Raw genomic sequence first — 26,055 nt, forward strand, 5'->3', positions numbered from 1 at the left:
AGGGCAATGGCTAGGCTTAGGGGACCTAGCCCCCAACAGCAGCACCAGGCAAGCTCCCTACCATCTTGGAGTGGGGAGAGAGAGGTCCTGCACCATGGGGACCTGATCTTAGAAGAGTTCATTAGACAGCACCTAGATGGGGAAACTGAGGCCCAGAGAGCTCAGGTGTCTCATCCAAGGTCACACTGCGAGCTAAGGGTAAATATGGGACTAGAACCCAGACGTCCTGCTCTTCTAATGTCCACGGGCCTCGGCCCAGGTGGGCACTCTTGCTGGCCTCCTGCCCAGGTCTCCGACGTCGGGAGGGCGTAGGGGGCAGGCGTCAGAGGCTCCTACGCTCAGCGCATCGCTCCCCACTCCGCCCCTCGGGATCCTTTAAGAGGCGGGGCTTGGCCGCCAGCCCCGCGGCCCGGGCAAAAGGCTGGGACTTTACTCCGGCGGCGGCGGAGAACGAGTCCGTGCTCCATCAGCTGCTGCAACCGCCGCGCCCGAGCCTGAGCCACGATGAGCGGCAGGGTCGGCGATCTGAGCCCTAAGCAGAAGGAGGCGCTGGCCAAGGTGAGCCCTCAGCCTGGTCCGGCCCCCGTCCTGGGCCGTGGCCCTCGCCCTCTGCGGCAGCCAGCCTGGAAGGGGCTGGATGGGGGGCTAGCGACCATCCGCGGCGGGCGGGCGGCGGAGGGAGCAGCATCCGGTGGCACCTGGCGCCCCGCGCCCCGCCCCTCCTCCCTCCACTGGCCGAGGGGGCCCAGGAAGTTTGGCCACCCCAGCCCCAGCCCCGAGCGAGCCCTTGGTGGTGCCACCTGGGAAGAAGTGGTTGCTTGGAAGCCCTCGGAGGCAGCTGAGGGCACAAAGGCAACATTCATTCTGGGGACTGGCAGCCGGGCCCGGGGGGCAGGGGCGGGGGCAGGGCCCCAGGTTTCCTCCCATTTCCGGGAGGTTTTCCTCTTGCGGGGGCAGTGGCAGGATGGCAAGGGGCCTGGGCAGCGCCTTAGGAGACTTGGATAGCCCGTGCTCTGGCATCAAGTCGCTCTGCGACCTTGGGCAAAACCTGCCCTTCTCTGTTTGCTCCTTGAGGAAATGAAATGAGGAGATTGGACCCGATGATGTTGAAAGCATCACCCTCGTGTGTAAAGTCTTGGATCCTGCCCGTGACTCACTGGGTTGGGGTGAGTTTGAGCTGAGACCAGCTCACCTTGCTCCTGCAACCCAGGCCCCTCCCTCGCTGGGACTTGGGCTGATGCTCTTCAGAAGGCAGGGAGATAAGCCTGCCTTTGCCTTGGCACCTGGGCAGAGAAGGGGACAACTGTTTGAGGGCTGGACCCCCAGGCCCCCTGGGTCCCCACCTGAGCCTCCTCTTTTCTGTCACCCTTGGGGAGAGGGGAGCTTGGCTGTTTTTGGAGCCAGAGCCAATTGGGTCCAGTCTCAAGGTTGGGAAGCTCCACAGCTGGGCAGTTTTCCATTGCTGGGAAAGGGGGCTGGGGGGCAGCCATCTCCTTCCATGCCAGCGGGGCCAAGGCACCAACCCCATGAAGGCTTTTCCCCGGGCTGGGCTTCCCCTAACCCCGGAAGCCTGGAAAGGGAGGTTCCAGATTTTACTGCTGACCTGCAGGGAAAGTCAGGCAGAGAAGGGATTAGGTGGTGATTAAACTGGAAACCAGGGGCTGGGGAGGGTCCTTGGTAAGGGGTGGCCTCATGCCTGGGTCCTGGATGAGCAGTTTCCTTGGGAGTCTGGGGCCTGTCTGGGGGATAGGATGGTCTGAGTCCCTGGCTGACCTAGGCAAGGGGCAGAGGTGGCAGGTCCTCATTGGCCCCGCCTGTGGCCCTCCTGTAGGTCAGTGGCTAGGGAACGGTGAGTGGCTGGGAGCAGGAGGCCTGGCAAGGGCGCCTGCTCCCCTACAGGACAGTGAGCAGGTGGAGGTGGGTGTGGCCATCCCTCGGGGTCACTGTCCACCTTCCTTGTTTGGCATTCTCTGTACTTTCGCCCTTCATGGCCTGTCACTAGAACTGTTCCCTTCACCTGGATTGCCCTCCTCCTGCTGCCTTTGAAGTCCTTCAAGCCCAGCAAATGCCATTTTTTAGATGAAGTCATATGAGACCAGTGTCTTCCTGGCCCCAGTCAGAATCAAACTCTTCCTTCGCCCTACTCCCCCAGCACAATGCTCGCCATTCCGTTATGAAGGCGGCAGAAGACCAGAGAGTGCATGCTCTGGCCTCCCCAGACCCGGGTTTGCATCCCAGCTCTGCCAGTTACTAGCTGTTTGACCTTGGGCATGTTACTTAGCCTCTCTGAGCTCTAATTTCTTCATCTGTAAAATGGGGACAGTCATACTTCTGGGGACACTGCATGAGGCGTGAATAAGTGCCAAGTTCAGTGCCAGGCACACGGAGAATGCTTGGTGAACTGACAGCATTTTCTGTGGCACGTCCGAGAGTGTCTACTATCAGTCAGCTGGGAACACGTCTGCCTGCCCACCACACTGGAGTGTGTAAGCGCGCGCAGCCAAGCAGGGCAGTGACTTACTCCCTTCCCACCTCCTTCCTGCTACCCAGCTCCCACTGGCACTCACGGCAGACAGAGTGCCCCGTGCAGCCCAGGTGCTCAGCCAGCGTCCGCAGAGTAGACGCGTGTTGAAGAGGGGTCCAGCAAAGCCCCTACCGAGAGTCCTGGGCAGAGGGCGGTCAGGGTGGGACCTGCCACTCACCCAGCTGCCTCTCCCTACAGTTTCGGGAGAATGTCCAGGATGTGCTGCCTGCCCTGCCGAATCCAGATGACTATTTTCTCCTGCGCTGGCTCCGAGGTGAGGGAAGCGGGGCTGTGGGAGGCTGGGGCAGGGGCTTGTTCCAGGTAAGAGAATGGCACCTTCTGGAAACCCTACCCCGGGTAATCCGAGAACCTGCAGTATTCAGCCTTTAGAGCCAAAAGGGCCCTTGGCAATTACATAACCGCACCCCTCCTATTGGATGGATGGATAATGGACACTGAAGCTCAGAGAGGTGAAGTAACTTGCCCCAAGGCACACGGTGCTTAACCTGCAGGCAGAGAGAGGACTAGAGCCCAGGTAGGCAAACTCCCAGCCCAGTGCCCTTTCCATCCACTCGATAAATCCACTCTGCTGATGGACTTGGGGAAATGGGTTGAGGAAAAGTGGAGAAGGGCCCCAGCCATGTGGGAAGTTGGAGGCAGAGCCAAGTTTAGAATGAGAGTCTTGGCCCCTGGGAGAGGCTGGCCCCCTCTGTGGCCTGTTGGAGTGGCAGGCCGCCCGCTGCCAGCCTTTTAGGTGGCTTGAAGGAGGGGCAGATTGCATGGGGAACATGGGGGGCTCAGCCTGACCTCGGATGACAAGACTCCCCTCCCACCACCGCCCGGCTCCAGAGCCCCGAGTTCAAGTTCCCGTTCTGCCCCCGTGAACGTGTGCCCCAGGCTCCTCTCTGGGAGAGCAGGACCAAGCCAGGGTGCCCTGCCTATTGCATGATGTGACGCAACGCGACAGAGCTCCTCGCGCATGGTGATGAAAGGGCCACGTTTCTACCGGCATCAGGCTCAAACTCAACCCTGTGCCCCAACTCCTGAAATCTTTCCATTCTTTTCCCTCTTCTCCTCTCCTGTGATTCATGTCACGTGCCACCCTCTCTGGTTCTTGTGACACACTTTTTTTATTTTGTAGAAACTTTATTACCAGACATAGAAGTAATGGAGAAAATTCCACTGTTAGATTAGCAGAGATTAAATTGTGATGTAGCCTCATAGCCCAAAATATTAAAGTACAGATCGTGCCCAATGATTATTAATAGACACAAACGTACACATACATACCCTAGGGGTCTTGGGACAGGTGAAGAGATGTGTTTTCCTGTCCAGAAATTGCCTAGAGCTGGCACCCCAGGGCAGGTGCAGCCAGGAGAGCCACGTGGGGCCCTGTGTGCCTCTGGAAGTGCCACTTGCTCTTTTCCCCCAAAAAACTGCAAACCCACCCATTCCCCCAGCCCACTCAGAGAAGGTGGAGGGGCAGTGCGGGGGCGGCAGTGGAGTCAGTCCAGGGCTGGAGAATATTTTGGCCCAGCTGAAGGGCTGTAGCTAGAAGGGGGTGGGTGGGGAGCGTGGGAAGATTGTGCTGCCTTAAAGGGCCAGCTGCAAGGTGATCAAACAAACCGCTGAGCCACCGTGAGGTGAAGCGCCGCTTCAGAGAGCTGTTGAATAGCAATGTAGCTTTTTTCTAGGAGGAGGCCAGCCTGGGGTTCTGGCAGCTGGGTTCCCAGGCACCCCCAATTCCCCAGTCCTGGGATAACCCCTCTCTTTGTAGGAATACCAAAGAGTGGGCTCATCCTCATTTGCTAGGTGAGAAAACCTAGGCTCAGAGAGGGGAGGGCACTTACCCGAAGGCACACAGCTAACGCGAAGCAGAATCAGAGCAGAAACCTAGGGCCCCAGATTCCCAGGCCAGCATCCTCTCCAGTAAGCCACAGCTGCCCCCTGAAGCCAAGCTCCGCCACTTCAAACAGGAGTGTCTCGTCTGCACTTTATTTGTGCCTCACATTTCCTGGGCAGGAGCTCAGGCCTGGTCAGACTCTACTGTGAATTTCAATTAGGCTTTTTCTTGTCTCTTTTTTTTTTTAAGAAACATTTTCTCTTTCTCCCTTTGATTCTAAAGGAAACGCTTGCAAGGCACACGCCAGCGGAACGTCTGTCTCTAAGCTAGGTGTGAGCCGGGGTCCCATGCTTCCCCACTTCCCCCGACGTGGGCTCAGTTTTCTGCTGGCCCCCAGGCCTGAGAGCAGGCACGCACATCTCCGCTGCTTCCTCTCGACTGGGGCTGAGCTCTGGGCAGCCCAGAGGCCAAGGAGGGTCAGATGGCATGATAAAAACAACGAGGTGGTGGGAACCCTATGAGGGGGCAGAGCAGGTCTGAGTCCCCTTGTTTTCCAGGACTAGGAAGTGGTCAAATAAGGCCCCAGGACAGCTGCTCCTAGGCCGGCTTTCTCTGGCATAGCCGTGCTTTGAGCTGCCCCTGAGCAGGGCAGTGGAGCCCTGGAGAGGCCTGACTCAGCAGGTGAGGGGAGGCACCAGGCGGGGTACTGCCAGGGGCAAGTGGCAGATGGCCCTCAGAGAAGACCCTGGATGTTGGGCCCTGGCAGAATAGGGTTCCCTGGAGAGCCTCCCCAAGACAAGGGGGCTCACAGTTCACCACCTCTCCTGTTCCCTGGGAAGCTAGGGGCTCTCACAGCAGGGGTGTCCCTCCTCTGGAGGATTCCCGCTTTCACGGTCCAGCCGGGCTCCCCCATCCTGAGAGCATGTTGCCTTGCATTCTGCAAGTGTTTCTAGCTCACTGGATGATTCGGTCAGAGATGTACAGGATCTTGTCCAAGGTCAAACAGGGAGAAGATGGAGGGCTGAGATGCAAACCCAGATTGTATTCCTCTACACGTTGCCCCCTGCCACCACGACGGCACACGGAGGGTGGCAGTCGGGAGGAACTTCCCAGGAGTGACGGCTGTTGAGGATGACAGGTGTGGCACTGGTCAGATCGCTTGATGCACCCTTTGGGCGCAGGAGAGTGGACTGGATTTCACGACAGCAGAGTCAGGGAATGTGCTCGGCCACTCCCAGAGAGCAGTGATTATGGGACCGGTGACAGTCCAGAGGGCAGCCTGGCTGGCCCAGGTTCCAGGGCTGTCAGCAGATCTCGATGTCGATCCAACCCACAGAGGACATACAGCTGGGAGAGACAGTTCATAGGTCAGATGGCAAAACCGGTCACAATCCGGATCTCAAAATCTCTTTAAAAGGATGAAGTGGAGCTGACTATAACAGGATGAAATCTGATAGCGATGGATCCAGAAAACCACGCCACAACGCAGGGGACAGAGGCTTAGTAGCAGCACAGGTGGAAAGGATTTGGGGGTTTCGGTTGACTGTAAGCTTCACTTGAGTTAAGGGTGTGACCGTTGCCAAGAAAGTTCTTCGGCTTTATTGGAGAAGGGTAGGTCAGCTCTAGACAACACACTTTAGGAGGGGTACTGGAAAACAGCCAAAGGGAGCTTATTTGGGTGGACTTGAAACCAAGCTGTAAGGACTGGTTAAAGGACCCACGGATGGGCAGCCTGACAGCAGGGGGACGCAGGGCGGCAGCACGGCATTTACAGTATTGGAAAGGGGGTCACATGGCTGAGGAAGCCACCCTGCTCTCTTGAGTCTCTGGAGTGGCTCTCTGTTGAGTATAACAGTGAGGACTGAGTGCGAACGGCAGCTCGGATTGTCTGGGAGCAGGTGGCCTTGGGGGGCAGTGAGGTCTTTGTGTTCAAGCTTGAGCAGGACAAGTTGTTGGGGTTCAGGCATAAAATAAAGAGCTGGCCCAGGCAAACTCTAATTCTGAAGCTTTCTAGGAACCCGGGGAAGAGGGCCCTCTGTGTCCCATTGGGGTCCGTGTGGGTCCTTTGAGGACGTGGCAGAGTTGACTGGCGGCTCATCTACCCCTCCATTCTACTGGGATATTCTGCCAGCTCCGCCCTAGAATACAGGCAGTGTTCATCCTTGAACTGTCGGTCAAGTTCTCAGGACTGGCCGTTAGATGGAGGAGATTAACTTTGTGTAGGGAAGGCTAATGGTAAGGGGGTCCAGAGTTTGCTTTCCCTGAGAGGAGCTACGACCCTTCACCTGACTGCATCCAAAGGGTAAAACTCTTTTGACCCCGAAGTTGCCGTGCTGCCCGCACCTGAGCTGTGGGTGCTCCAAAAGCCCTCAGAGGTCCTCATCTTAGCTTCCATGCGGGGTGATCTGAGAGTCAGCTGGGGCGATGATGGAGTGGAGCCAGCCCCAGTATGCTAGTAGGGATCTCTCTCTGTCCTTGGGCACCCGGTGTGCTGCCCTAACCCTGACCACGTTTCCCTATTATAGCGAGAAGCTTCGACCTGCAGAAGTCTGAGGCCATGCTCCGGAAGGTGAGATCCGTTTGGCTCCAAATCCCACTGTTGCCTCCGTTCCTGCCCATCAGAATCAGATGGTGCTTGGGTTTCTTTTGCCCAACCCCACCCACTTGATCACAGCCTGTGGCTTGTGTAACATATCTGAGTATTAGCCGACCACTATTGCCTTATCCCTCTGGGACAAAGGGCATTCCCTTCCCTGGAAACACAGAGCTTTCACAGTTCTGGGCCAGCTAAGAATTATAATCTGTTCAGCCGAGACCTCTAAAACAGGCAGTGCTTTCTTTTCCATTCCTGCCAGTTGCCTTCATGTGACTTACCTGTGGTCTGGGGGTCTGTTCTTGCTGTCACCTATTGCTAGATGCCTCTTAAGGGGTCCCCTCGCCCCCGGTTTTTAAAGCCCTGATTGTGTGTTTGCAGCATGTGGAGTTCCGAAAGCAAAAGGACATTGACAACATCGTGAGCTGGCAGCCTCCAGAGGTGAGGACAAATGATCCTGCCCCACCCTATGAGGTCTGTTAGACCCACAATCTGCGTCTTGGGTCTGTCAGACTGGGGCCCTCAGAGGAAAGGTCTGACAAGGCCTAGGGAGCTCTGGTGGTTCCCAGAATGGGTATCCACTGGCACCCAGGGGAGGGCTGTGGAGAGCGAGTTGACGAACCCAGAGGAAGGCCCTGGGATACAGGGAAGATATGGCCGCCCTGGGCCTGCTGACCAGGTGCCTGCTCTCTGTCTTTGCCCAGGTGATCCAGCAGTATCTGTCAGGGGGCATGTGTGGCTACGACCTGGATGGCTGCCCTGTCTGGTACGATATCATTGGACCGCTGGATACCAAGGGTCTGCTCCTCTCAGCCAGCAAACAGGACTTGCTCAGGACCAAGATGCGGGACTGTGAGCTGCTTCTGCGCGAGTGTGCCCGCCAGACGGAAAAGGCGAGTGGACCAGCAGGGTTGAAATGAGTTCATCATGGGAGAGGCGTTCGAGCAGGAGCAGGAATGTCACACAGGGGTTTAAGTACAGCCTCAGGGCTGAGGCCTAAGACATTTGGATTTCATAAACCAGTGAAATTTCAAAGTTTGAGAGACTGACATATGTTACCAAATTTTTATTTTTCTAAGTAGGGACTTAAAAAAAATTGTATCAGCTACTCTTGCCGTAATTAACCCCCAAAACTATAGGAATGGCATAATCTCAAAATAAAGGGCAATCTTTTGCATTGAATAAATTTAGCTTCACAAAGAATTTACGACATTATCGTTACTTTTCTCATTTATCTGGGCACCAGTGAAATCTTTGTCATGGACTACCCTATCTTTGGACAAGTATTTGGGTACTGCTGGTGTAGATGAGCTCCGATTGTGTGCTGCTTAAACTCTGTATTGAAAACAAAGATAAGGACAGCTGATTTCCTTACTGAGAAAAAGACGGAAGAGCAAGCTGGAGCTGCCACCATGATCTTCTTCCTTGTTTCCTCTTCAGCAGTTGAAAAGATCCGGGGAAACAGCGTCATATGTTTGGGAACATTTCAACACTGTCATCCACAGACACTCACTGAGAGCCGCATGTGTGAGAGACCCTGCAGGGCTGGGGATGCAAAGATTAGATGGGATGTGACCTTAAGGGCTTAGGTTGGACAGGGAGCATCTGTGCCTAGGGAAAAGTGGCCGCACGGGACCCCACAGCTGAGCACTACCTGGGTGCTGCACACAGAGGAAAAAGGAGGCCACCACATCAAACTGCAGAACAGAAGGGACCTCACATGTAATCTACGTCCACCCAGTCATTTACTGATGAAGACACTGAGACCCAGGCAGGAAGAGTGACTTGCCTGGGCCATAATTTGGGCCTGGGGTGATTATCTTGATTTGGAAAACCCTAGGTTCAGCCCTGTCCAGATCTGGTTGCAATACGGGCACATGACACAATCAGCATTTGCCCTGGATCAGGATGGGCTCCTGCAGTGGCACAGCCTGATGTGACTCTCTGCTCCTCTGTCCCCTGCAGGTGGGGAAGAAGGTGGAGACCATCACCCTGATTTATGACTGTGAGGGCCTTGGCCTCAAGCATCTCTGGAAGCCTGCCGTGGAGGCCTATGGAGAGGTGAGGGGCAGGGCTTGGAGGTGAGAGAGAGGGGGAGCGGGCCCCTCTGCTAGGAGGCCCAGTGGGATGGCTGAGGCGATAGGGGCAGAGTCTAGCCTGGAGGAGGCAGGGCCTCTCTCGCTGGCACAGAGCTGTGAGGCAGCTGGACTCTGATTTTGTTTCCACAGTTTCTCTGCATGTTTGAGGAAAACTATCCGGAAACACTGAAGCGTCTTTTTGTTGTCAAAGGTATGTTGGGAAGTACCTGTGATGAAGCCAGATGGGAAAGGGGCCCAAAATATTACTGGGACAGATTCAGGAGAGTGAAACAGAGTGAGCCACAGGAGGGGTGGAAGGCCTCATTCAGAAGACCGGCCTAGCGGCCGGCCCGGTGGCGTAGTGGTTAAGTTCACACGTTCCTCTTCTCAGCGGCCCGGGGTTCGCCAGTTCGGATCCTGGGTGCGGACATGGCACCGCTTGGCACGCCATGCTGTGGTAGGCGTCTCACATATAAAGTAGAGGAAGATGGGCATGGATGATAGCTCAGGGCCAGTCTTCTTCAGCAAAAAAGAGAAGGATTGGCAGCAGTTAGCTCAGGGCTAATCTTCCTACCAAAAAAAAAAAAAAAAAAAGACCGGCCTTGACACATGCAGACCACTTTACAATTCACAGACCTTTTAGGATTTGTTACCTCCTTTGAGCCCCCCGCTTGGGAAGATAGGAAGACTATACCTGCTTGACTCTACCCCCTGGACAGACGGGGAAGCTGGGACTCAAGGAGGTGCCCATGCCGAGCCTCACACCCTGGGAACTAGGGAATGTGTGGCCTGACACGGGGGGCTGTGAAAGACACTGTTAGGGACAGAATGGGCACCATTCCTGGCCTCACGTCTCCTTGTCTCTGTTCCAGCCCCCAAGCTGTTTCCTGTGGCCTATAACCTCATCAAACCCTTCCTGAGTGAGGACACTCGTAAGAAGATCATGGTCCTGGGGGGTGAGTAGGCCCGACTCTTCGTCACTCCACAAGATGGTCTGTGGCCCAAACCGAGGATGGCTTTAGAGGTGTGGCTGTAGCCACCAGGGTGAAGGCTCCCTCTGCTGGTTTGGTAGCAGTGGGACCCAGGAGCAACCGGGGCCAGGCTAGAGTCTTCCTGTCTGTTTCCATAAGAATACTTTCTCTCAGACATTCTAGAAGAAAGTACTGGGCTCAGCATCCAAAGATGAGTGATGCCCATCCTTGCCCTCGGGGAGCTTACAGTGTAACAGGAAGGAGAAGCCCTTTAGAGAGGAAGCTAGGATAGAAATTAGAAAAGGTACCAGGAATGGTGTAGAGAAGGTGCCAGGGAGGTCACAGGAGCAGAGGTTGCTTTCAGTTGGGGGCAACTAGGAATGGCTTCCTTTAATGAGCACCTACTGTGTGCTGAGTACTGGACTAGATGCCGAGGCTACAAAGATGAATAAGACAGAGTCCCTTGAAGAGCTCTTAGCCTCTTGGGGAAGGGAGACACAAGCAGACGTCTATCAGCATGATATGTTAAATATACAAGAGGGGGATGGGAAGGTGTGTGGGGAGGCCCAGCAGGGGCACCCACCCCACGTGACCGAGGGAGGAGCTGGTGCCTACCTGGGTTGGGTGTTGTGGAGCCAGTAAGAGGCAGCCAGATGACGCAAGGCAGGAAGAGCAGCACTGAGCGAAGACCTTAGGCGCCAAGGTTGTGGTTGTTGTAGAGGCAGGCAGGGCGTGGGAAGAGATGTGGCTGGAGAGGGAGCCCGGAGCCGGAGAATCCAGGGCACCATGCTGAGAAGCTGGGACATGACTCCACAGGCCACTGGGAACCAGAGAAGAGTTCTGAGCAGGGGACTGCCAGGATCAGATTTTCAATTGAGACCCATTGTACTGGCAAGATTGTGCAGGACAGACACCAGTCTGCACGCCACGGCCACAGTCTGTGCAAGAGGTGTTTCAAGCCTGAGCCGGGACACTGGCAAAAGAGAGAGAGAGAGGAGGGCATGGATTTGAGACTTACTGAGGAAGTGAAACAGCAGAACTCAATGGACTGGATGTAGGAGGAGAGGAAGAGAAGGCTAGAATGACTCCCTGGTGTCTGGCGTGAGTGACTGAGTATTGCAGTCACTCTGATGCAATTAGTTACTCGGAGAATAAGCTTCAAGTTGAGTTTGAGTCGATGAGATAGACAGATGTTGGGGACACTTGAGCCTGAAGCTTGGGAGAAAACTCCAGTCTGGAGATTTGGGAGTTATCAAATATAGGCAGCAGCGAAAACCTTGAGAACAGATAAGACTGAACAGAGGCTGAACCCTTGGGAATATCCAAGCTCAAGGGTAGGCAGGGAAAGAGGAGCCCAGCAGGTCAATAGGGGATTGGATACGCAGAGAGGACATCGGGGCGAAGGGAAGGCCGGCAAGGAAGACGCACAGGAATCAAGCCAGCCAGGGACAGACACGAGTCGAGTTTTGCTGGAACATTAAGTGGAGTGGTGGGAGAAAAGGCTAGAAAGGTAGATTAGGCCTGGCTCATGGAAGGCTTGATGCCACCTATGGAGTTGAACTTGCGGGTAGGTAATAGGGATTCTGAAGGTTTCTGAATGTTCACCTTTAGGCAACACATTGAAAGTGGAGATTTTCCAGATGTGTGCCAGTGAGCCCTGGGAGTGGACTGAGGCCGTCTGGGTTCTGGTCCCAGCTCCGGCAGCTTCTCGTTGCCTCAGTTACTCTCTCTGTAAGATGGGAAGACTCCTCCTGGCCTTGTTCCACCTCTCCAGCTGAGCTGGGGGAAGAAAGACAAAATCCGAGCAAAAGGCTCTGATGATTTTTGGCTTTTCTGCTGCTGCCACCCACCATGAGCATGAGACAGGTTTCCTGGCAGCAGAGCTGTGGAGGACGTTCAGTCTGTTTTCCCACCCACACCTGAAACCCTTTCAACCAAACCCGCCTCGGGCTGAGAAGGTACAGGGTCTTCCAAAGAGGAGGGAAGCGATTCACTCTGGGCTGGTCAGTGGGGCTTAGCAGCCCAGATCAAATCACCCGGCGACCACAGACACCGTGTTCCAGGAGTTGCATGGTCTCAGGTCCCTAGAAATCTGAGGGCTGGGAGACCCTGGACCGTCTCTGGGTTTCCAGCCGGCACCAGCAGCAGAGGACACTGGGTTCCACCCCATGACATGAAGCTGCTGCCTATATCTGGTTTCCAGTATTAAAACCTCGTATTCGGCTGATAACCTGTTTAGGAATTTGGAGTGGTGGAGAAGCGCTTCTCAGCATTGGTTGCGCTAGCTTCAAACTCTCCTTGTCAGAAAAGGGCTTGGTTATAAAAAAAAATGAACCAAATCACTGGCAGCTAAACAGCCTAAAACAACAGGAGCAGAAGTGAAATGGTGGCTGGGGCAAAGCCAAGGGAACCCATTTAAGGGATGACTCTACAGTGACACATTCACTTAATTAGTCATGATTGAGCTCGATGGTGTGTAGGTGACAGTAGGGCATGAGACACGTGGTCGTGTTCTCACAGAGTCAGTCTGACCAGGGCAAGTCCTGTTGATTCAGGCCCTCTGGGCTGCTGCACATGCTGTTCCCTCTGTGTGGAATGCCCTTCTCTCCTTTCTTTGTTCCCTCCTGCTCACACTGCAAATGTTTGTATCACCTTCCTGGGAGTGACAGTACATTTGCATATGTGTAGGGAACTTTACAGTTTGCAACACCCTCTCAAGTCCTTAGTTCACTTCTGTCTCACTGTAACCTTGCAACTAGGAGCAACTAGGCTCAGCATGAAGAGATTTGCCTAAGGCCGCTCAGCGGGCCAGAGGCAATGGGGACAGGGCCCCAGTCTCCTGATTCCTGGGGCAGGGCAGGGCAGGGCCCTGGGTGACGGCTCCTCTTGAACCCCCTGCAGAGCTGTGTGCCCATCACATGCTCCTAAAGCCCGTGTTTTGCGTGCGGGGGTGGACGGGTTTTTTTCTGCCTCTTGTGCGCATGACCAGGGCTGTGATGCAGTCTTGCCTAGTGCTGACCCTTCTTGCTCCTTCCTTCCCTCTCCTGCCAGCAAACTGGAAGGAGGTTTTACTGAAATACGTCAGCCCTGACCAGCTGCCTGTGGAATATGGGGGCACCATGACCGACCCTGATGGAAACCCCAAGTGCAAATCCAAGGTATGGGCTGCCAGGGGCCGGAGGTGACCAGGGAAGCCTGGCTCAAGTGCACATTCCAGCTCACTCCTTGCTCTGCTTGTAGATCAACTATGGGGGTGACATCCCCAAGAAGTATTACGTGCGAGACCAGGTGAAACAGCAGTATGAACACAGCGTACAGATTTCCCGGGGCTCTTCCCACCAAGTGGAGTATGAGATCCTCTTCCCCGGCTGCGTCCTCAGGTAGGGTTCTGGGCCCTTCCGGGAGACCTGAGCCTTTCAGCTGTAGGTGCTGGTCGGTGCGCTGGGGTGGGAGAAGCCTTGGTGGAGAACCCCAGAGGGGGCGCACACAGATGGAATCATGTCTAAATGGGTGGATGTCCCCTGCAGGTGGCAGTTCATGTCAGATGGCTCAGACATCGGTTTTGGGATTTTCCTGAAGACCAAGGTGGGGGAGCGGCAGCGGGCGGGGGAGATGACGGAGGTGCTGCCCAGCCAGAGGTACAACGCCCACCTGGTCCCTGAGGATGGGACCCTCACCTGCAGCGATCCTGGCATCTGTAAGTATCCATGTCTTGGCTTGAAGCCCCTGCTCTAGCTGTCTGCCTGTGAGGTCCTCTTTCTCATGGATTTAGGCTGTCAGACTGTTAGAACTAGACGTGGGGCTCCCTCAGTTCAAGCTTCTGCTTGTAGAGGTGAATGACTTGCTCGGGGTGACCCAGCTACTTAACACCGGGTGGGACCCTGACCTGATACTCCCAGGTAGAGGTGAATCAGCTGCGAGGTGATCACAGGGATTCAGAGCATCTGCTCTCTGGTCCAGGTCTGACTGGGTCCATCGCTGTGACCAGACAGTTCTTGGGGATGCACCTTCCCCAGATGGCAGAGCGGCAGAACCGGCTGGTGGGTGTAGGATCCCAGGGTGAGCAGACTGCTGGAAAGCCCAGCCCTGACCCCTCTGAGAGTCACTCATCTCCAAGTTGATCAAAAACTGGGCACAGGATGTGAACAGGAAGTTCACCTGAGAGGAATAAAAATGGCCACTAGGCATTTGAAAGGTATACACCTCACTCAGCTTTGCAGTATTGATTAAAATTCCCTTTGGCTCAGCAATTCTACTTCTGGACATTTATCCTACAGCAATATGTACACAAAGACACAAAGAGATAGGTACAAGGATGTTCCTAGCAGCCTGGGAAGCTGGCAGTAAACTAAATGGTTTTAATAAGGTCTTGTTAAATAAATGAGGGTCCCTCCATACAAGGGAATACAGTATACCCGTTAAGGAGAATAAGTTGATGTGTGAGATGTCTGGTACATGTTAAAAAAGTAAAGCATGAAATATAGCACATATAGTATACACTCATTTTGGTTAAAAAAAAAGTGTACATAGAAAAGAATTCTGGGGAATCTATGCTGACTCCGGTGGTGGTTATCTCTGGGGTGGTAGGAAGCTTATAGAGGGTTTTCATTTTTTACACCACTTCTGCAAACACAATTTATTTTACAATGACCATGTACCACATTTATGAGCTGAAAAACCACCGACACACACAAAAAAACCCCATCAACTCTCCAGTTTCCTTTCTGTCAGAGCCAGTGGGCCAGGCATGGACAATCAATGAGAGCCAGGGCTTTCCTGCCAAGCCGAGTTGGACTTGACTGCTGACTGGTCCTTGGGCACGTGACCTTGCCTCTCTGGGGTTCAGTTTGCTGACTGCTACCATGGGGATCAAATCTCTACCTCATAGGGTCACATGATGATTAAATGTGATAAGGTCTGCGCCGCATAATGCCTGGTGGACAGCAAGCACTCAACATCCTGTAGCCACCATTATTATTACCAAGGTGAGACCTGGGGGAGAAGGGCCATCCCGGAGAAGGCGCTGGAGACGGGAGAAGCCCTGTGCCCCTTTTCTACGGCAGCAGCGCCGGGAGATCTGAACTAGCCCCACAGATGTCTCGGCCTCCATACTTGTCCACACCATCACCCCAGCCTCAAGTTCTGTGTCCTCCCCCACTTCCCAGGCAACCGTGAATCTCTACCGCCCCCTCCTCACAGATGCTCTGTGTATGGCTCCCCGGGGAGGAGGAGTATTCTTGTTAGTAAGCAGCCGGGTCCTGGGGGAGAAGGCGTGTATGGTGTGCTTCAGCAAGAAGGCGGCCTTAGCACCAGCCCAGATACTGTTATCCACAGAGCGTAACGCACTTTTTGTACATTTGAGCTTGAATTTCTTTTTTTAAGAGACAGGGAAGCTGAGGAGAAGGGATGTTAGCTCTTCCACAAAGTAGCTGGCATAGACACCAAAAGACAGAAGACAGCAGAGAATCCTAGGGTCTTGGTCCAGGATCTCTTGGCCGTAGACTATTCTAGAGATGGTCAGGTCTACCCCTGATGTGACACAAGAGAGAGTGGAGTCCCAGACCAGCGAGGTAAATTATTCAAGATCACACAGCCAGTAGCAGAACCCAACCCGTTTTCCAGCACTGCCCATTGCCCTCGATAGTCCCTGAAGGACACAGCCTGAGAAAGGACCAGGAACCTCTGAACATAATCAGGCTTAGGTTGGCAAATCCCAAATTTATTTCAGCTCCTCCTGGATACGTTCCCAGACGGAACGGTTGTCTGCCTGCGGGGCCTTGACTAAGAGCTGCTTGTTGTTCATTCCCAGGAGGAGCAGAGGCAGCCATGCCCCCTTCCCAAGTGTAACGACAGTGGGGTGGGATCAGCTGTTGTCTGGGGCCATGGCTCAGCTTAGGCCTGAGCCCGGAGAGAACCCAGTGTGAGGATACTAGCTCACTTGTGGGAGGGCAATGCCCTTGGAGAACCAGGTGACCCCCTGCAAAGTGGAACATAACCACCGAGTGGAGAAATTTGAACTCCATGCCAGCCTCCAATGGCAGGAACACATTGACCCTCCCCAGGCTGCTCTGGGCCTCACCCAAACGTGCTCAGTACCTTTGGTGGAGACCCAAAGTCTGATTTGATTCCACTTTTACTCTCCACTATTTCCTAAGGGCCGACTGAGCGTAGAATACTCTACTAGGAAAGAAAAAATTTCAGAAGGAAAGATCTAGACTTTCTCTGCCAGGAATGCACAACGTGGTCTGGAAGACTCGGAACAGTGTATGAAGCTTAAACAGCTCTGCCGGGCAGAGCTGGGGTGAAGAGAGCCCAGTCGGTCTAGAGGCCTGGTTGCTGAGTCCAGCTAGTATTTTGAGCAAGTATCTCTGAATATAGTCATTCGTCGCTCACCATTGGGGAAATGTGTCATTAGGCAATTTCGTCGCTATGTGAACCTCACAGACTGCACTTACACACCTAGGCTCTGTGGTACTAATCTTACGGCACCGCTGTCATCGGCACGGTCCATTGTTGACTGAAACGTCCTTATGCTGTGTGTGACTATAATTAGGTTTTGTTTTCCTTCCTCTTAAAATGAGGGGAGTGGGCTAGAGCAGGAGATCTTATTCTGGGGTTCATGGACTCCCCCAAGCAGTGATTGTAAATCTTAAAGACCAAATCCCTCCCTTTTCTGACAGTGTCGAGATGTCCGCTTCACTGTTCTGAAATGAAATTCACAGATAATGTAACTCACCTACACACGTAATTAAAAAAATCAGTATGATCTCCTCTCTGGAGAAATAAAAGGAAGCTAATTTAGAATATATATACTTTTCAATACGTAAACGAGAGGGCACCATTATACCCACGCACCGCCCTCTCCAGAGTGGTACCTTGCCCACTGGGAACCCCTGCCCCAGAGGGCCCACGATGGGCTCAAGGGGATCTGAAATTGTGTGCTTTCATCAGACTCTCAAGGGGTCAGTTCCTCAACAAAAGTTAAGGAGCCCTGGCCTGGAGGATCTCTGGGGGCTCCCTGAGTCTGTGAGTACATGCTTAGTGTCAACATGAAGCATGTGGTTCATGAACGCCACTTCCCTCAGGCCTGGGCCTCAGAATATCACGCTGGGCAGAGCTGTCACCATCCTAGTGCTTGGACCAGTTCTGCAAAGACTTCTCCTCCAGCATGACAGACTCTGGTTGCTAAGGCTCTGTCATCCAGGGCGGAGAGGAAGCGTCCTTCTTTCCAGAGGGCCCATTGGTCCTTAAAGAGCTCTGGCACAGAGAAAATCGATGACTAACGCTCACTTCGCATCTTGAAGGAAGAGTGGGTGGTGTGTCTGCCCTCGCTCTAAACTATGCATGTTATCTAGGGGCAGGAAAAGACAATGGTTAAGTCTCAGGATTAAATACACAATTTTTTTGTTTTTGCTGAGTAGAGTGGGAGAAGACCAGGATAGGGGAGGGGCAGAGCTGGTGTTTTTGTTTTCACACTCCGTTCTCTTGAAGGGGTGTTTGACTGAAATGGGACACCTTCTCAGACAAAGAAGAGTTAGGTTAAAAGCCGTCTGTTCCTTGGCCAAGGCCTGGAAGCTTCTCTGCCAACTGCATGTCCATGTTCTCTCCCCAGAGGAAACCACCGCTAACAGGTCTTGCCTATTATCCTATCAAATATTTTCCATCCTTTTAGCAGCATGACATGTTTCCAGAACATACAGGACATGTACACACATGCATACATGCACAGGAATTACATCTGTCATTCAGTGTATGTTTGAAGGCATTTTGAAATTGTAAAACTCGTCACAGGATTTAGGAAAACTTTCCCTTTGGAACAAGAGCCTGAGTAATACCATCAAAGAGAACTTGGGAATATAAGTAGATCAAGTAGCAAAGCCAAAAATTTTTTTTACATATATATTGACAAAAATGTGAGAAACTATTTATAAGTTGTTCTGCAACTTGCTTTTTCAGCCTAAGGAGACATTGTGGACAGTTTCCCCAGCCACGTCTTACGTGATATCAGAATTTTACATTACATTATATTACGTGATATCAGAATCTTACATTGATATCAGAATAGTATTTCATCATATGGATCGCAATATAAACCTTTTACACAATTCACTTTTGACCATTTGAGTTTTCCCAATCTTTTATTATTTCCAACAGGGGTGCAGTGAACATCTCTGTCCATTTTATCCATTTATCTTTCTGTGGGATAAATTCCTGGCTCAGAAAGTTTGCTCATTTTAACTTTTGTCAGAAACTGAACAGAGGCAGGGCTTTCCAGGGTGCAAGTCAGGAGCAACGTGGACCGGGGGGGAAATTCCAGCTCCATCACTTCCTCATTGTGTGACACAGTGACCTCCTTTTCCTATAAAACAGGACTAATGCTGAACTCAGAGTTACTCTGCAGAATAGTGAAATATCATACATAGATTACGAGCCCAGTGCTGAGACACATAAATAACCGTTGTTACCATTACTATTATTATAATAACTGTGCTGCTGCTAATCCTATTCCTGCCTTTTAAGGCCCCATTCCCACTTCAAGCTCTAACTCCTCTAAAGAGCTTTTCCACATGGTTTCAGTCTGTAGGGCCCTCTCCTTCCAAGCCGTTACGGACATGGTTGTCTCTCTCACTCATCTGGCACGTGGCATGTTCTGTCATATTGTTTTTCCCTCCGTGAACATCTTGTCCACCCATCTAGACTGTTTCAGAAGGTGAAGGACCATCGCTTATGCCACCTTTGTCGTCATTACCTACCACAGTGCCTTGCTCAGCCAACCAAAATCGCTGTCCCCAAGCCCGCTGTCAGAATTGCCTGAATGTCTGGTTTTCTGCCTCCCCTCAGATGTCCTGCGGTTTGACAACACCTACAGCTTCATTCATGCCAAGAAGGTCAGTTTCACTGTGGAGGTCCTGCTTCCAGACAAAGCCTCAGAAGAGAAGATGAAACAGCTGGGGGAAGTCACCCCAAAGTAACGCCTCCTCCCACAGCAGGCCTGGCTCCCTCATGTCTCCCTGTCAGTTTCTGTCCCTTGTAGCCGTCATTTTTCCAGCACGCTGATGCCCAGAGAAACTCGGCTGGAAGACAGACCTTGGGCTGGATCTGGGAGCTTTCATTTCAGAATAGGAAGAGGGAGAGTACAGGAGTGGGTCTCCTTGCCTCTCCTATTACTAAGGAGTCCCCAGGGGCTGGGCACCGTGATAGCATCTATCTGTCCTGTAAGCTGTGCCAACTTCACCTACCAGTGACAGCTGAGACAGGAAGGGGAGTACCGTGGGGTGGCAGCAGGGAAGACATTAGGAAAAGGGGCAGAGGTCGAAACCTAACACTTCAGGGAAGCCAGCAGCAGGTGAGGAACTTGCTCCCAAATGAACGTGTAAGTCTAGATCATAATGAAGAATAGCAAGGTAGCAAGGTTGCTAGAGTTACCGGGGGAGTCAGAGCTTCTTCTAGACTTTCTGTCACCGAGGCTGGGATCTTTTGGCTTTTCCCAGGTTTCAGGAGGTGGCCCGGAGTCAGCATAGATTTCCTACTCTAGCAGACGGCAAGCCTCTCCCTCAGCTTGAGAACTGCAGCAACTCCTGGGTCCCTCCCGTTGGCTGCCTCTTTAATTACTAACGACTGTCAGTGACTCAGAGCTTCCTGGGGCTGTGAGCTTTGGTACTCAGCCACTGTCCTCTAATGCAAAGCACAGGGAAATTCCCTCCAGCGACCCCAGCTCCGAGGAGGGCCAGGGGGCTGGGGTGGGTGTGAGACCTGGGGCTCCCACTCTCCTTTTCAGTGCCACCAGCTTCTCATCAAGTAACTCCATTTGACCACCCCACACAAAAACGAGAAGTGGGATCAAGGCAGTAGGTCTCAGTGAGGGTATTTCCCAGTCTGAGTCTCGCGCCATGCCTGCCAACCCGTCTCCTGACTGACTTGAGCAAGGCGTTGGCGGTTCCCTCTCTGTGGGAAGCGGATGGTGGTGCAGTGGGTTCCTGGTGCCTGGCGGGGAGGCTGCCCGGGCAGGGGGCCAAAGGCCAGGCCACATCTGGCAGAGCCAGGGGCTGGGAGCAGCCACAAATAGCCGCAGGCGCCGAGCCCCTCCGCCCACGTGACAAGTAGGGATGGCCGTGGGGGCGCTCAGCGACTAGCGGCTGGAGGGCACCAACTCTGCTGCCACCACAGCGCTTGCAATCCTGCGTCCTGCACACGTGCACCAGGTCCCGGGCTGCACAGAACGCGGGAAAGCGGCTGCGCCTGGGCCCTCGCAGGACCTCCTGTCTCTCCGAACCCCAGGCCCTGGGTCGGCCTGGGAGCTGGTCTGGCGAAGCGGAGGGAGCACGAGCAGGGCCAGGGCAGGCGCGGATGGGAGGGGGCCCGCGGCTGCAGGGGCCCCAGCCAGACCCCTCAGGAGGACATCCCGACCTCGGTTTACAAGGCTTTGTTAGGAAAGTTAACCAATGAATAAAGCAACGTTCAGTGCACAGAAAGTGGAAGTCAATGCCCACCACCTCGCTCCTCGCTGCCCCTCGTTCAGACCCCTACACTTCGACCTCAGGCGTATAGGAGCGTCCACCCGCGAAAGCCGGGGCGCATGCGCAGAAGGCCTCCTGACCGCCATCTTTACTAAGGGTGCGCCTGCCGCCTTCGCTGCCAGGGCGGAGGCCCCGCCCCCTCGGGCGTCCCGGAAGCTTCCTGCGTGCCAACGAGTGCGGGTCCGGCGGGCGCACGCAGCGCTGGCTGGGGGGCCCTGATTGGGAGGGAGGCCGAGCAGAGACGATCACGTGGTGTTAGGGACCGTCTCCCAATTCCGCGTCAGCACTGCCGGTGTTTCGGGGGCTACGGCGCGCTTTGGACCAGAGCCCAGATTCCTGGGAAGTCGCCCCTCACTGGGCTGGCCTACAGGACACTACAATGACAGAAACGCCCAGGCCCTTAATAGGGAGTCACTGGTCTTCATTTTCCCCATCTCTATTTGATGATGATAAAAGCTAATTCTTTAATGAGTGCCTACCGGGTACCCACGCTACAACCGTGCGCTTACCGCCTTGGGTTGTTGCAAAGATTCAAGGAAACAATACGTGCAAAGCGCTTAGAGCAGAGCCTGGTACTAGTGAGCGCTCAGTGAGTATTGATTATGCTTATTTTTTACAGACGTGGTTAACAGCTAACTCGCAGCACAACTGGGGTTTAAACCCAGGACTGCCAGCCTTTAATGGCTGCGCCTTTGCTCGGTGATACCGGAAAAGGATTCACAGAGCTGTCGGGAAGTGCACTCGTTGCTCACATGGGTAAACTGAGGTCCAGCAGGGGAAGAGTTTCCTCCTTAGTAATCACTAACTCCCAAGTCCATTCTGTTCTGCTCATTTCCCTGAGTCTTGTACTTCAACCCTTCATTCATTCATTCATTCATTCATTCAGTGTCCTGTCCCCAAGAGGCTCAGTCTGGGGGCACACGATCCAGTTAGACCCCGGGGCTTGATAGATGAAAATGGCGCCTGCCGGGAAGGGACTCTAGAGTCCGAGCAGCCACCTCACGGGGGTGCTGACCACTCACTCCCCCAGCCTCATTTACTGAGCTCACCTAGGAGCACGGGGATCTGGAGCCCCACTGCCTGGGTTCAAATCCCGGCTTCACCACTTGGCAGCTGTATTACCTGGGAAAGGGACCCTACTTTTCTGTGCCTCTATTTCCTCATCTGTGAAATGGGAATCCCAGGCTAGGGGCGGGGGAGGGGGGCGAGGGTTAAGGAAGCAATCTGTTTAGTCTTTAGCCAACGATCTGGCTGGTAGTAACCTCAATAAATGATGACTGTTATAATTCATCCACGCCACCGTCCCGGGAATGGACGCTGTAGTGTCCCCCATTTAACAAAGTGAGGCTCAGAGAAGTTCAGATTCTTGCCCGAGGTCACACAGCCAGGAAGGGTAGCATCCTGCATTTGAACCCCGTCTCTTTGGCTCCAAAACTACAGTCGGTCCTGGGAGAGAGAGGACCGCGCCGACAGCTCAATCCCAGAGAAAACGTGAGGAAAATTAGTCTGTAAAACGTAAGCGCGGAGAGGGGCTTCAGTGCGCGAGGGAATTTGCAGACGCTCCCTGCTGCTGGCGGGGGACAGCACGACCTGCCCTTCAGTTAGGGACCTTTAGCCTACCAAGCGCTAGTGGAAGCCGAGGTGGCAGCGGCGGCAGGACCGGCTGCAGAGGCTGAGGCCGAGGCGGAAGCGCCATGTCCGAGCCGCCCTCGCGGGGTGCCGAGCGGGACCTTTTCCGGGACACCTGGGTGCGGTACCTAGGTGAGCGCCGGGCGAGGGCGTGCGACGACCCCACCACCAGTACCACGTGCCTGGGGAAGCAGGGGTCACCAGACGCCGGTCAGGGAGAAAGTGGGACGATCTTAGTTGTCATTCGGCCTGGCCCGGAGACTGGGCTCAGAGAGGGCTAGGGACTTGCCCAAGGTCACCCAGCTCTCTGGTCGGCCCATCCCTGCTCTCAGGATCTCTGCTGGTCCGTCTCCCAGGTGGAAGCTCAAATCGAGCTAGGAGGAACAGGGCTGCTGTCTCTGGCACGCCCCAGCACTGGCTGGCGGTGGAGTCAGGGCTCTGGACTCCATCTCCGCTTCTCACTCACTGCCTCTGCCTGAGCCTCAGTTTCCTCCTGGGCAAAAAGGGATGAACACGGGGTCTCTCTCATCCGGTGGTAGTTGTAAGGGTAGCATAAGGTAAGGCACAGAAAGGCCTGGCACACCGTGAGTGCCCAGTCAGCGGGGCTGCCCTTGGTCAGTCTCTCTTGCCGCCTGTTCGCCCATTAGTGTGGATGCTTCTGGAACCCAGGCTGGGAAGGCAGATGAGCGATGATAACGGTGACTGTACTGGGTTCTCCCACCATGGCCCTAGAGGGAGGTGGGCCTCATAGGTGCCATGTTGGAGGCTGGGAAACTGAGACTCAGAGAGGGAAAATCACTTGTCTAAGGTCACCCAGCTACTGCTTAGCAGGCTGGGATGAGAACCAGCTCACACAAGAGCCCACTGTGGAACAATCGATGGGCCTGGGAATTGAACGTCCCCTCCCCACCAGGCTACGCCAATGAGGTCGGGGAGGCCTTCCGCTCCCTGGTGCCAGCAGCTGTGGTGTGGCTGAGCTATGGTGTGGCCAGCTCCTACGTGCTGGCCGATGCCATCGACAAGGGCAAGAAGGCGGGAAAGGTGAGTGTTAGCCCTCACCCCCCACCCCGGTCCACTCCCCCTTGATTCAGTCCACTGCCTTGCATGTGGTAAAGTCTCTTGTGGGACAGTCCAGTCCCCACAAGCTGGCCTGGTGCAGTCCCTACCCCAGTCCTGTTTGTAGGACAGTGCACCCTGGCCCCAGCCCTGCATGTGACATGGTTTATACCCCCGTCCACCCCCAGCCCTAAAAGTGGTATGGTCCACAACCCAACACTAGTGTGGTTCTGACCCTGTCCCCTACTGGCCACTTCCCTCTCCCTGGTCCAGACTCATGTCCCTTGTCCTCAGGGTTTCCCCCCCTCTGCCCCTGCTGGATTAAGTGTCTCTTGTGACCACCAGGTGCCAAGCCCTGAAGCAGGCCGCAGCACCAGGGTGACCGTGGCCGTGGTGGACACCTTTGTGTGGCAGGCTCTGGCCTCTGTGGCCATCCCAGGCTTCACCATCAACCGCGTGTGTGCTGCCTCTCTCTACGTCCTGGGTACTGCCACCCGCTGGCCTCTGGCTGTCCGCAAGTGGACCACCACCGCACTGGGGCTGCTGGTCATCCCCATCATCATCCACCCCATTGACAGGTGGGTGCCCCTCTCAGTCTCAAGGATCATCCACTCAACAGGTGGAGATAAGGTCTGAGAGGCGTGGGGTGTGCCCACTTTGCACAGAACAATAGCAGCAGAGGCAGAGCTGGCACTCAGGCCTCCTGACGTAGAAAGGACAGTCTAGGCCCTTGCTGTATGATCTGGCAGGTACTTTGGTAATAAAAGTATGGGAGTGCCCAGAGGATATGGGACACAGGACAAGTAAATTCCCGCAAAGAAAATCTCGTGTTGCAAAACAACCAGAGGCAGGCAGGAAACAAGTGCACCATGGATGGGTTTGGGCAGGTTTTAGTGATAGAAACTCAACTGAAACTGGGTTAAGTAAAATAGGAATCAATTGTTTTATAAAACTGAAAAGTCTGCAGTTATGCTACTTTCAGGCGTGGCTGGATCTAGGCACCCAAATGATGTCATTAGGGGTCTGGATCTCCCCATTCTGCTGTCTTTCTCCCCACCCCACCCTGTGTTGGATTCACTCACTTTTCCCTTGTGGGAGTAGAGATGGACCCAGCAGCTCACAGCTTCCATCCCACCAGCTTAGCAAGCCCCATAGGAAGCTTCTTAATAATGACAGCAAAAGTCCCAAGGAAGGCTATCATTGGTCCATCCTGGACTGGGTGCCCACCCCTGAGCCAGTTTCCCTTTTCTGATTGGCCGGGCTTGGGTCATGTGCCTGCTCTTAGAACCGGAAATAGGGTCAACTCAACCAGATCAATGTAGAGTGGGAGGAGTCTTTCCCCAAGGGAACATAGCTGACCCTGAGGCCCTGAGTGAGTCTTCTACCCTCTCTGTGCCTCAGTTTCCCCAACTGAATAAGGAAGAGGATGATGGCTGCCACCTAGATGGCACTTGCATCCAGGAGGCCCCTCCCCAAGCCCTGACCTGCTGCCTCCCGTTCCCCCGTTAGCAGCCCTTGGTCACCTGCTCATCATCCTTCCCTGCCCCACAGGTCAGTGGACTTCCTCCTGGACTCCAGCCTGCGCAAGCTCTACCCCTCAGTGGAGAAGCCCAGCTCCTCGTGACCCCGCCTTGGTACCTGGCTTGTGGGTTGGCCCATCCCTGCTCTGTTCCAACTTCCTCCTCCTGCTGGGGGATGCAGATGCCTGGCTCCCTGGGGTCTGAGGCCCTGGCACCTGAGTGGATTGGAGCTGGACATAACTGAGAGACCAAGGCCTCAAGGAGCAGCAGCCACAGTGCATCACAGTCAAGGGCGGGACCTGAACCCGTCTGCTTCCACGGGATCCATGATACTGAGTGGGAGTGGACCCGGGTGGGCCCGGCTCTGTCTTTTCTCAGGGAAGTAACATCCTCTAATGGAGAAGGAGACTGAGGCCCAGACAGGGCAGGGAGCATGGCCAAGAGCACTTGGCAAGCCGGGGACCCAGGACTCCCAGAGGCTCGGCCGCGTCACCCCATGGCAGCGCGGCTGGCTGGAGGACCCTGAGGACTGATTCTCCGGCCAGCCCATCCCTGGGGCAGGAGCTGCTGGGGCCTCAGTGGAAGGCAGGACAACTCTGGCCCAATAAATCCTCGAGAAATTGAGTTTTCTTCTCCTGTTCTGTTGGGGATGAGCAGGGATGTGGTGGTGGGGAGCAGGGCTGGGGGCCCCCTGAAGTGGAGGCTGGCTGCTCGCTGCCACCGCTCACGTGGCTAGCGCTGGGCCTGTCTGCTACCTCTGGTCCCACCCACGCTCCCCTGCAGGTGCCTGGGATGCCACCTCAGGGCTGCCAGCCTCCTTTGGGCTAGGCATTGCCCTCTTTCTGTAAGCCTCCTAAAGCATCCACACCTCTGGGACAGGAGCCTGTTGGGCAGTGACCCAACCCACCCCATTTGCCTGCCCCCTCCCCTCCGCCCCCACTCCTTGAGGGCGTAACGGGTTCTCCTGGTGGCTTTCCCTGAGCTGCTGGGCCTGGGAGCACTGAAGGGGACCATTCCTCCCCGATTCTGGGCCAGCCCCTTACTTTGGCAGCCAACAGCGCAGCGGGTGGCGGGGGCGGGGGGCGGTGGGGCCGAACTGGACCTAGGTCCTTAGTACTCAGCCTTACCCCAGCGGCAAATCAGTTTAGGCTGAGATCCTGGCCCCGCTCCCTGCCCCATGAGAGACCACTTGTGCCTGGACAGTGACATTATAGGGGCTGCAGGAGGAGCAGGGCTGCTGGTGAGGCAGGATGGGGGCCCCGGGGTCGTGGCTCCTGCTCTGGCCGTGTCTGCGGCTGTAGAGTGAGTCTGACGGCCTGCCCCG

The 26,055-nt window shown here is 54.7% G+C and overlaps 2 protein-coding genes across 10 annotated transcripts; both read left to right on the top strand.

Moving 5' to 3' along the window:
- Positions 1-384: 384 nt before the first annotated feature.
- On the top strand, positions 385-20,478 carry SEC14L2 (SEC14 like lipid binding 2). Of its 8 annotated transcripts, none has more exons than XM_044775571.2 (13): positions 422-558; positions 1,075-1,166; positions 2,723-2,798; positions 6,893-6,936; positions 7,342-7,401; positions 7,665-7,853; positions 8,926-9,021; positions 9,189-9,249; positions 9,911-9,994; positions 13,061-13,167; positions 13,250-13,389; positions 13,537-13,706; positions 18,851-20,478. In XM_044775571.2, the coding sequence occupies exons 2-13, from the start codon at positions 1,083-1,085 to the stop codon at positions 18,979-18,981; spliced, it is 1,242 nt and encodes a 413-aa protein (XP_044631506.1). In that variant the 5' UTR covers positions 422-558; positions 1,075-1,082; the 3' UTR covers positions 18,982-20,478. The 8 variants fall into 8 exon arrangements, with proteins under 8 accessions (XP_014690324.1, XP_044631505.1, XP_070372483.1 ...); XM_044775569.2 differs by lacking the exon at positions 18,851-20,478 and adding an exon at positions 13,970-14,258; XM_014834838.3 differs by lacking the exon at positions 1,075-1,166 and having other exon boundaries at positions 385-558.
- A 1,601-nt stretch (positions 20,479-22,079) lies between these two features.
- MTFP1 (mitochondrial fission process 1) lies at positions 22,080-25,355 on the top strand. 2 transcript variants are annotated; one of them, XM_014834779.3, is made up of 4 exons: positions 22,080-22,287; positions 23,069-23,196; positions 23,557-23,789; positions 24,763-25,355. In XM_014834779.3, exons 1-4 carry the CDS (start codon positions 22,221-22,223, stop codon positions 24,833-24,835), a joined length of 501 nt encoding a protein of 166 aa, XP_014690265.1. In that variant the 5' UTR covers positions 22,080-22,220; the 3' UTR covers positions 24,836-25,355. The 2 variants fall into 2 exon arrangements, with proteins under 2 accessions (XP_014690265.1, XP_014690273.1); XM_014834787.3 differs by lacking the exon at positions 23,557-23,789 and having other exon boundaries at positions 22,098-22,287.
- Positions 25,356-26,055: the final 700 nt, after the last annotated feature.

This window comes from Equus asinus, chromosome 8, assembly GCF_041296235.1.
Source record: "Equus asinus isolate D_3611 breed Donkey chromosome 8, EquAss-T2T_v2, whole genome shotgun sequence".
Lineage (NCBI taxonomy): Eukaryota > Metazoa > Chordata > Mammalia > Perissodactyla > Equidae > Equus > Equus asinus.

Coding starts and splice junctions, on each gene's coding strand:
- SEC14L2 (XM_044775569.2), top strand. CDS start 1,083: ATGAGGAGATTGGACCCGATGATGTTGAAAGCATCACCCTCGTGTGTA. Junction 6,937..7,341: donor CTGAGGCCATGCTCCGGAAG/GTGAGATCCGTT, acceptor GTGTGTTTGCAG/CATGTGGAGTTCCGAAAGCA. Junction 13,168..13,249: donor ACCCCAAGTGCAAATCCAAG/GTATGGGCTGCC, acceptor CTCTGCTTGTAG/ATCAACTATGGGGGTGACAT.
- MTFP1 (XM_014834779.3), top strand. CDS start 22,221: ATGTCCGAGCCGCCCTCGCGGGGTGCCGAGCGGGACCTTTTCCGGGAC. Junction 22,288..23,068: donor CACCTGGGTGCGGTACCTAG/GTGAGCGCCGGG, acceptor CCTCCCCACCAG/GCTACGCCAATGAGGTCGGG. Junction 23,197..23,556: donor AGGGCAAGAAGGCGGGAAAG/GTGAGTGTTAGC, acceptor TGTGACCACCAG/GTGCCAAGCCCTGAAGCAGG.